This window comes from Hipposideros armiger, unplaced genomic scaffold (assembly GCF_001890085.2).
Source record: "Hipposideros armiger isolate ML-2016 unplaced genomic scaffold, ASM189008v1 scaffold_22, whole genome shotgun sequence".
In the NCBI taxonomy this organism is placed as follows: Eukaryota; Metazoa; Chordata; class Mammalia; order Chiroptera; family Hipposideridae; genus Hipposideros; species Hipposideros armiger.
Window position 1 is genome coordinate 4,094,421 of NW_017731372.1, and position 11,039 is coordinate 4,105,459.

At 35.6% G+C, this 11,039-nt stretch overlaps 1 protein-coding gene across 5 annotated transcripts in view; it reads right to left on the bottom strand.

Annotated features, from left to right (window-relative positions):
* KCNK2 (potassium two pore domain channel subfamily K member 2) overlaps positions 1-11,039 on the bottom strand; it is a 107,615-nt gene that overhangs the window by 36,674 nt on the left and 59,902 nt on the right. For all 5 annotated transcript variants that reach the window (XM_019635425.1, XM_019635423.1, XM_019635424.1 and 2 more), the window contains one exon: positions 1,425-1,564. In XM_019635425.1, the coding sequence (XP_019490970.1) occupies positions 1,425-1,564 (140 nt within the window). The remainder of the gene's footprint in view (positions 1-1,424; positions 1,565-11,039) is intronic.

Genomic DNA, 11,039 nt, shown 5'->3' on the forward strand with positions numbered 1-11,039 from the left:
CACACACACACACACGTACACACACACACGTACACACATAAAATGATCCTAAGCTTGAGGCAAATCAGTGGGGTCCTGTTTAAAGCAGAACTTTCCACATGATTTAATTTATATTGTCTTGCTGATTTGTGTATAACAAAAAGATTTTGGGTTTTGGTGCAACTAAGATACAGATTAATGCATACAGACGGAATACATGAATTCCCAATTGAAAAATATGGTATGCATGAAGAGAAGTGTTGGATAACTTACACTCTTTCTAATTACCATAGGCACCTTGGGCATCAATATGAAATTGTATGACTTGAATTTCAAATAAAATATTTGTAGAGAGAAATTAATTTTATAATTTCCTATCTTATTCTATATCTTTTGGGTATATATTTAAGGAATGCTCCTTGTTGTATCGATCAAAGATTTTGACACTGGTGTCTCTTGGCCTATGAACACCAGATAATGAAATGAAGGGGATAATTAAAGGAAGACAGTGGGTACTACACATGCAGGTTTTATAGGTTTTATAGTTTTCTGAAAAAATTAGTAAAGTTGGCTTAGATCCAGAAGCAAAAAACACAGACTTCATAACAAAACATTACTCTGTCACACTCAAACTAATAGTACTTCTAGACTTGAAAATACAAAATCAAAACTTAATTTTCAAACTATAAAATTTCACAATAAGGATTTAAATTTCAAATTTTCCAAAATGTCCTGGGTCAAAATTCTAATGTTCATTTCTATATATAAAGTTGTTCAAAATAGGTCAAAGGATATCTTTTGAGCAGCTGAGATCTGTATATAAGGACACTGACCATAATGCATACAGCTGTGGGGTATACACATATGTGTGTATACACGTGTGTGTATATACATGTACACTTGCACATATTTATGCAGACATAGGAGAAAAGGAAATAATTGACTACAGTAAGAACAACTCAATATTACATAGTATGTTCACTATTTCACGCCACTGGTATCTCGACACATATTTTCTATTGTATTTTCTGTTACGGCATAAAATTCACTTTGTTCCTTTGAGGAAAAAGAGAAATGAAACAAAAGAAAAAGAAATACTAAAGGAAACATTTTTAATTACATCTGCTTTCATTCCAAATTACCCTCGGCCCCTAGACGGCATCGGCATATGGAAGTATTTACTATTTGTTAACTGAATGAATTATATATAACTCATGATCGCCTCACACAGCAAATTCACACCAAACATAAATATTAAAAAATTTGAGTAACACTTAAATGTTTTAAAATATATACGAATATATAAGTTTAAAAATATAACACTTAAATGTTTTAAAATATATAAAATATGTTTAAAAATATAAAAATATGTAAAAAAAGATTTTTTAGAAACCTTTACTGCATTAGCGAAACAGAAGTGTTTTTGCAAACGTCTTAGCTCTCACCTCTTCCTTCGTCTTTTTTGATATCACTCGGAGCCAGTCTCCAATCATGCTCAGGACAGCAGCAAAATAAGCAAGTCCTACAAGGATCCAAAACCACACGACAGGCTTGTAGAAGTCTAGATATTCAATATCAGATCCACCTGTGAGGGGAAAAAACAAAAAAAAAAGAAATAACTTCAAATTCACAAAAGTTAATATAGATATTTGCTAAAATTATCAACTGAAGTTTGGCTTGTAAAACATAGCAATCTTCTTGTTCATTGATCCCTGTTATTTTTTTTTCATATGGAATTCCTCGTTTTCCCTCATGTAATCCTTATCTATTTTGCAAGAACCAGTGAAATAAGCTTTTCTTAATGAAAAGCTTATTATACATTGCATTACTTCTCCAGGTCATGATGGTGTTTTCTTGCTTCATGTTCCTTTCTTATTTATTACAATGTGTCTTATAATGAAGTCTAGCACTTAACTATTCCATGTGTACTAGTGTTTCTTTCCACCTCTACTGCGACAAGTAGAAGACAAAGATGACACTTTTTTTGGTATGCATTTAACTTAGTATATTTACATTATTGCCAATCAATTCACGTTAACCAATGAATATATGCTAACCAATAAATTCAGTGCCAACCTGGAGGATTTTAAAGTGGTCCTTACTTTAAAATCCTCAATACAATGGATTAATAAAACACCAGAGACAATAACTTGTTGGGTCTAACTTGAACAAATAGTAATTTGCAGGTGATACTGGCATTCATTATTCTCAGACTTTTCAGAGGAATTCCCACATTTATCATAAATTTAAATCCCTAGTCCTTAAAAAAAAAATTGGCAAAGGAACTCTTTTGCTTTACTCTAATTGTTACTTCTTCATCTATTTGGCACAGTAACTGCACCTATGAGAATTTGAATACATTCAACACATCCCTACTTCAACACGTATTAATGGGTCACTTAATGAATTCTAAACACTGAACAGTTACTTTTTGTTCCACAAGAAAGGGAAACAAGTCTCTCTCTTGAGAAATGCATAATTTAGCCCGAGAAAGCCTCACACAGACAATTAGCCATAATACACTATACTATCCCGTGATAGTAAAAGAGAATAAAATAGTGCCAGCAGAGGACACAGGAGAAATGAATTTTACTGGGTTGCTGGAAACGTCATGGTGCATTTTTGCAATGAAAGACACGTCACGACTTTTCCGACAACCCAATAATTCTGGAAGAGGGAAGGTGAGAAGAGAGAAAATGAGTCTTAAGCAATGAGGATCAACACAGAGAAAAGTTCAGTGTGAAGATACAGGGCATATTCAAAGGACTTTTAAGTAGTGGCTAAAGCTACATATGGACAGGGGCCCGGGAGTTGATGGGTAGAAGAGAAGAAAAAGTAGGCTGTGTCAGGTTGGAAGGACTTGTTCCTAATGCAGGGTGGGGTGGTAAGCAAAAGTTCACGGACAGATAAGTCCTCTATGCATGTTTGACAGCATATTCAGAAAGATCTAGTGCAGAAAAGGAAAGATTGACAGGGAAGCCCCAAGAGAAATTTTTGTTCTGAACAAGCTCAGAAATTATTGTGCCTGAGTCCAGGCTGGAATGAAAAGAAGAGGCAGAATCAGCAAGGAGTAATGACCAGTTAGTCGATGAGATGAGTGAAAGGAAGGTTCTAAGATGACCAGAGACCCTCACTTGGGAGATGGTGCTCGCCACTGAACAGGAAACACAGAGGAGGGTATAGGGACCAAATAAAAGGACATGAAAGGTTTGAAGTGCTTGAGGTACAAACAGTTGGAGACACCCAGTGGGATCCTTAAACACACATCTAATGCTTAATGGGGAAGAGCAAGAGAGAAGGATTTTACGGTCAATAGCGCAGCGGTCATGAATGTACTCACCTCTCAAAAATTCAACCCACACAATCATAAGAACAGCTAATAAATAGCAAGTATGTATTAAAATTCAAATATGAAATTTTGGCTATAACACTACTCTATGTAAATTAAGACTTCCAGTTGCTCGCAATAACATTTTCAAGTATTGAAGGATAAGCGTACAAAGAGACCATTTTTTCTATCAGGCAAATAATGTTAATAGACACAACTTCAGCTTTCGTTAGGGACAAATAATGTTAAGAGTACAGTTTTCAAAGTAAATAATATTACCTTCAAAATATTGTGCAAATTTTTACCTTGTGCAAGTGTTTTTAAAAATGTCCTTTCTGGGAAGGATTATGGAGGCTAAATGCATCTCATTATGGTTAAGGCTTGGCCCGTGGGGGATGGAACTCTACAAATTCACAGAAGTGACTTAAGAAATGTGTGTGGAAACTTGTTATATGATAGGCTCGCTAGTGAATTCTATTTTTCAAATGTTTCCATTTCAATAAAACCAAAATGACATTTTTTTCCAAGTACTTTCTCTTTCAAAACCAGAAAATCTTCATCCAAATAGTTGTGACTCACTTAACACTTACATTCACTAAGATGTTGATTTTAGAAGTTAGTTTATGCTCACGATGACTTTTTATAAGTCTTCTTTCTTATAAACAGGATGTCACAGTTTAAAAAGAGTAAATTAGCTTAATCATAAAAGGTTTATATTTGGGCAAGATGTTTACCCCACAAGTTTTAGTGGATTCTAAGTCATGGTCATGGGGGTTGTGGAGTGGGGTGGGGGGGGGCAATGTTTTCCCATTCTTAATTAACACTCTTAAGATGAAATACCGACAATCAAAGGATCTAGGAAAAACTAATGTATATGGGAGTATTGTCAAACAACTCACAAATCCTCACTTTCTGATAACTAAGATTTATGAATTAATTTCCCCATCATTCAATTCACTTGATCCAAAAATCTTATCCAAATCAAATTACCTGTAAATGTTGAGATAATTTGCTAAAAAGAGTGTTCGTTGTGCTTTCAAATTAGGAAACATTCAAAAATTTTCTTGGCTCCTATAAGCATTAATTTTAATCTGGCTACGTTCAGGATTAACGGGTCGATTGGTCTCTTGCTTGTTAAGCATCTAGGGTAATTTCTCTGTCCTGGATTCACTCTCTAACCCCATGTCCAACCAGCCATGCCGCCATTTTTTTTCCTTTCCACAGACTCCTGAGTTGTGGCCTGCAGTATTCTACAACCCACTCTCCCCTCTTGGGTTCCTCACCCACTTGGCAGGAGCAGTCACCTCATGGCTGTTTTCTTTGTTGCCACCAAAAATATGCACACAAATCCTTTCCATTTTAAGAACTTTCTGGCTCATCATTATAGGAGAGCAGACAGATGGCAATAAAAATAGCAGAGAAGGGTGGAAGTACAAAGGTTTCAGGCATCTTCTAAACTTTTCCAAGTAGTTAAAAGAAGTCTCTTCCTGACTCTCCTATGATATGTGACGGGCTCTTTTAAATGGTGTCATTTTTCTCTGGACTTCTCCCTGATGCTCAAATAAGGAAACCGGCCAGGGCCTAATCTAATCTAGCCGATTAAACTACAGGCACAAAAAAAAATGCAGCCTAGGAAAAGTTCAGATGGGCCCTACTGCTTAAAACTCATTCTCTCTCCAGATGGGTTTCCTAAACATCGGAGGGAAGTCACATCCCGAATCACTCCTCATTTCTCCACTGTCTTAGGACAGGGCTATTCGTAAGACCGTTCGTCATAGTTTGAAGCCGTATCTCCAGCTGCCTTTATTAGAAATTAAACTGATCATTCAATTGCCATCACTCTCACAGCCTGTTCAGAAGTCATGAGTGAATGACAGGTGTACAGGCTCTTGGAAATCCCAACAGGAAGTGTCCCCACTTTGCAAGAGAGAAATCGTAGTCTCAGTAGGTGAAATACCGTATGTCAGGTCTCACAGGACAGGAGGCAGGAGAGCTAGAATCAAACCCAGGCCTGCCTGGCTCCGTATCACCGGCTTCTTTCATTGGCCTGGTTGTCTGTGTTCCTGTGATCTCAATTACTGTCCTTCCCATCATTTATCCACCAGCCTTTTTTGCCCACACTGCATGGTAGGGCTGGAAACACTAAATCACACAAAGTGTGCCTCTTCTCTTCCAGGGTCTTACCTAGAAACCAGGTGGGTCTGAAGATAAGTAGCATTTTATCAGAAAGAAGCCTCCTTACCTTGCTTCCGTCCCACAGTTCCTAGCAGTTGGCCCCATTCTGCCCTAAAGAACTTGAGTGTGCAAGGTCCTCTCCCCTTAAATTGGATTTTCTTTCCCTGTGGTGCTCCTGAATCATAGAATACTTACAGAGAAAAAATAAAATAGGAAGAGACATCCTGGGAATCACCTAGCCATTCTGGACTAAGGTTATCAACTCTACGCCCCTCGTCTGGATTTCTAAAATGACACCTGTATTATAAAATATAGATACAGACATAATTTTGTTCTAAAGAAAATGAGGATCATTTCTTGCATTGGTCTACAAGTAAGTATTTTAGTTTAGCTACCAAATATTGATTTCAACTTTTTTTGGTCTGTTTGACTTTATTTTTATTAATCAAATGCCCCCTGCCTTACTATGAAGGGACAAAATAACTTATTTTCTGCTTTAGTAGATTTTTTTTCCTTTTTTATAGCAAAGCAATTTAACTGAATGAAGTGTTTTCTCCGTGCTTCAAGAACTAAGAGACTCTTCCAGTAAGGCTGTAAATTCTGTTTTCTTTTTTACAAATGGAAATATGACTTTACGATTAAACAATAGCTCACTTGCTAAACCAAACTTCTCATGTGCTATTAGGGTCAGAAAAACACAAGGCAAAAAAAAAAAAAAAGAAAAAAGATAGATAGATATATAGATAGATAAATAAATAAATAAATAAATGGTAACTAAACCTCTCTAGCATTTGAACCCATATTTTGGGATTTTCAATTTCAGCATGCAAGAGGTTGTCCATTTCCTGCCAGGTACGTGTTCTAAAATTAGGAAAACTGCCATTAGAACATCTCATGATCATAACGAAAGAATCAACACATTGTGTCACTCAGTCATCCTTTACAAGGATGAAAATCTGCAGTATATAAGATATGCACAATTTTATCCCTAGATTACCTTTAAGTCTCAATACAGAGCCATTTGGAATCTTTTTTCACTAAACGTAGTGCAATTTACTGCCTGTCTCCCTAAGCCATAACTATTAATCACGGAATGTTTTGCTTCTCTTACTTTTTCTCCATATGTTTCTACAATGCTTCTCTATATCCATTCTGAATCCTAGAAGTTAAATAACTTCTTGGCTTATCCCCAGTCTTTAGGACTTCTGAACTGTTTGGGTCAAATCCCATTTAATTAATCATGAAGATAGCTATCAATTCTCTTGTGAGTTCTCTGAGACTCACTGGCTGAATCAGGGGTTTACCAGACTGCTTGTAGAATTTTCCTGTTATTATCAAACAGAATAACTACCAAGAAGAGAAGAATGTTCAGCATTTAATTTAATTGTTTATGGATTTAAAACATTCTGTCCCACAGGACTAGGCAATTATCACTAAGTGCTAAGGACAGTATCAAATATACAACATGTGCTCAGTAAATATCTGAATGAATGAATAAATGAATGAACAAATGATTAACATAATACATCTCTCTAGCAGTCACATAAACCCTCTCTTTCCAATCAAAGCAATTTTTCTGAGCCATTGTGATGGTGCAGTACTGACTGTCCTTCAGTGGACTTCACTCCTCATAAGGTACTTTTCTTGTTATCTGTTGAATTCCTGGACAATTTTTACTCAGTGATCAGCTCAATAATAGCAATTTTAATAACTGCCCTCTGACATAGCTGCAAAGCTTTTAGGCAACATCAGGAACTGTTTCCTACAGGGTCTCTACTAGAACAAGCTGTTTTAAACAAACAAACAAACAAACAAACAAACAAAAACTTGCCATGGTTTTTCAACAGAGATGTATATGCTTTCATGATAAAATCCCCTTCCATTAATTAAGCAAACTCTGAGCACTCCACTCAAGGAGTCATGTTTTCAGTTATAAGGGAAAGCAATAGCATGGTTATACTAAAAACTACATTTCCAATAACAGCTTTGAAAATGTAATTCCGAGAAAATTTAATTCTTAATATGAGGTATACAAATATATTTTTCGAAGTCAAAATTGTCATGATGAATGACTGTGAAAATTTGTAAAAATTCAGCAAGTGTAAATACACCAGAAGAAGAATCTTACCGGGGAAAGTCTCAAATTATATTTTGTACATAGAGAAACATAAGGATTAAGTATAAAGCCTGATTTACCCAGTAAGCATCTAATAACTATATGTGAGATGAAAAAAATGTTATTGTTCAACTAAATATACTAAATTTCCCTGATCAAAATTCCAAGAAGATATATTTGGATGATTAAGTAAATTGATGCTCAGATGGAAGTGTTTTCATAACATCAACCATGAGGATTTCTTAGACTATCTAAATTTTTGGTTTTTGTTAGAAAAGTAGGTAATGTGAGCTCACTGCCTTGTGAAACTATAAATTTGCATCTGGCTTTCATTCATTCATATTATCCTTTATAAACTAACCCGGTTTATAAAAAGGGGTAATTCTAAGGACTTCTTTGGGAAGCTTCTAAAAAAATTGGTGGAATTGTGCTTCTTGGCTTGCATAATGGTTATGCAAGTGTCTCTTAAAGAAGACATTACTTTGAAAAATAATTTTAAATTGTGTTAATTAGGTAATTAATTTGACTTTTCTCCAATTTAAAAGATTTGTCAACTATTTTTTTTCTTCATCATGGACTTAGCAGATAAGTTGTAAAAGCAAGCCGGAATAAGTAGAATTCAATCTTCCAAACATTTCCATATAATTAATATTACTTTTTTGATTTTAATGAAGAAGAACTGATCTGGTGCTCAGTCTATAAGGCAAGCGTGATTTAGCAAATTATTAACCCCAGACTTCTCATCAAATGAAGAATAACATGACAAAAGTTAAGAAACAGAACGCAGGAAATCAACAGTTAATTCTCAAATATAATTTTGCCATTTAACTTACCTCTACACAAATTTGACTATAAGTGATTATAGGCACTGCTAAAATCAAGTACATGACACTTTGCTAAATAATTTACTTTCTCTCTCCTCATCTTTTAGAAAGGGTTACTCTGCCTGCACCACTCTTAGTAATAGGGATCTGTTTGTTCATATGTAAAATAAAAGTGTTTGAAATGGCCCTATGGTTCCCTGGGTTTTTTTTTTTTTTTTTTTTTGCTCTAGAACACTGAACACTTGTGAGAGAACAAAACGGGGCATCAGGAAGGAGCAAACACCAATCACTAAGGGAGGCAACCAGCCACTAAAACACATCCCTTGCATAAATATAAGATGAAAATTTGCTGGGAGACCTCTTCCTGCAGAAAATTACTAAACATCGAACCTCTACTCAGTCACAACCATGGAGAAAACTGAACACAATGTCGTTTTGTCTTGACTAGTGGTCTCTAAATGCTTTTGACTCAATATGGCCAATGGTGACGTTTTTACACATGAAAATTTAAATGCATATTTATTTACAAATTAGAAACCTATTGTGCTCTAATATAGGATACCACAAACATTACAACATGTGAAAAATAAAAAGTAAGGACTGAGGTTTGAGAATACACAGAAATAGGAGTGGTCCTGTTTTCTTCCCATGGTAGACAGTCTATCTGTATGGACTTTCTTGTTCATTCCATGGGGATGAACTGTTTCAGAGCTCTCATCTAAAAACGCCACATCATCACTTGTGGCTGTTGAGATACTCCTAATAATTACACCAAGGTTACCACCTGCATCCTAAACGTTTATACTTCACTTTCTAAAACTGACTCCTTTCCCTTTACTAACACCACAGTTTGAAGAATATGTTCTTTAATTTGTCTTCCAAAAAGTTCAATACAACAGTGTAACTGAACCCTAATCCTAATCAGAGAGGATTTGCAGGCTTGAGCAGAGCACCAGGCAGGGATTATGGGATATGGGCGGTAGGTACACTTTTGTTTTCTTGTGAGAGTTATGGCCCAATAGAAAGAGGACAAGGTGCCACTGAGAGCAATGCCTCTTGCTTTTTCCCTGAAAAAAAATATCAAAATTAAGTGAGAACACTATCTGTAGTGACATCTAATAGCACGGGAGAAGGTTCTAATGCCAACAACTGTTATTTCCCAGATGGGGTACTCGCCTTAACTCAGTAATTTTACTTTATCGTCACAAAGCACCCAGAAGCAAAGGCTATTTTTATATTGAACGATACGAGGCAATTCTTTTCCAAGATCCTTTAAAAAAACAACAACTCATAATTTCTGTGTCTCCAAAGTCTTTTGCAAAGGGCACACATTTCCTACACCGCCTTTGTCACACCAGCCCCCTCATCGGGTTCTAGAGTGTCACAAAGACCAAAAGAGCTGTAAAATACGTAAATTAAACAGATAGAGATGAGCCCACAAAACATCTCAAATTGCCTCTTTTCTATCTTCCTCAGCATTTGTCCCTTTAATCCTGTCAAATCCCTTTGCTAATTAGCAAAGTGTATTTCAACCATTATTTTTCATTGTTTCCTCTGTAAAATTAAAATAATGAATTTAAAGAGGGTTACAGTAAAAATCCTAGTAATAATAAAGATGTTTATTAGACTAAACTTAGTGCCACACAACTATCATTTTACTACCCTGTTCCCACACAATATTGTGCCATGACCATGAATTCAGGGTTCACACTGATCCACACAACATATTTTCACTGAACTTCTCTCCGCAGGCATTTGAGATTGGCTACTAATAGCCCACATGATCTAGCCAGCTTCAGAGGGTTGATCTCGTAAGTTAAAAAAAATTTTTTTTCATCTTCTACAAAACCATAAAGTAAAAATATTTGTTCTCTTTTCTTTCCTAAGCCAGTTTATACTGTGGCCACAAATAGACAACATTATTTTAGGATTCCACCCACATTTTTTTTTAAATTTATTTATAATTTTTGTTTTTCTTAGAGTCGCAGACCATGAGGGCCACGCACTGGCCTGACACCACCTGCCAATTGTTGAAAATAAGCGCACTGTATTATATCACTGGAATTTGCCAAGAGAGTAGGACTTAAATGTTCTCATTAAAAAACAAAAAGGATAAATATGTCACGTGTTAGATATGTTAATTTAACTAGATGGTGGGAATACTTTCACAATGTACATGCATATCAAATCACCACAATGTCCACTTTTAATATCTCACAATTTTGTTTGTCTATGATATCTCGATAAAACTAAAAAATAAAAACTATGCGTGACCATAAAAAAATGAAAAAATTTAAAAATACATTCAATACAAGCCTGTTGCCCTGAAAATGGAAGACACATCCCCTAACACCTATATATTCCACACTTATTATGAGACCTTGTTAATTATATTTATAAAGTGGACAAGAGCCTATGATTAATATACCACAAGCATAAATGTTATCATCACTGTGTTTCATTTTCTCCTGGATGAATGCACTTCCCACTTCTACTTAAACCAATTACCGTATTTGCCGGCGTATAAGACGACTCGGCGTATAAGATGACCCCCTAACATTTCCACTCAAAATACAGAGTTTGTTATATGGTCGGCTGTGTGCGATTTTGCGAGTGT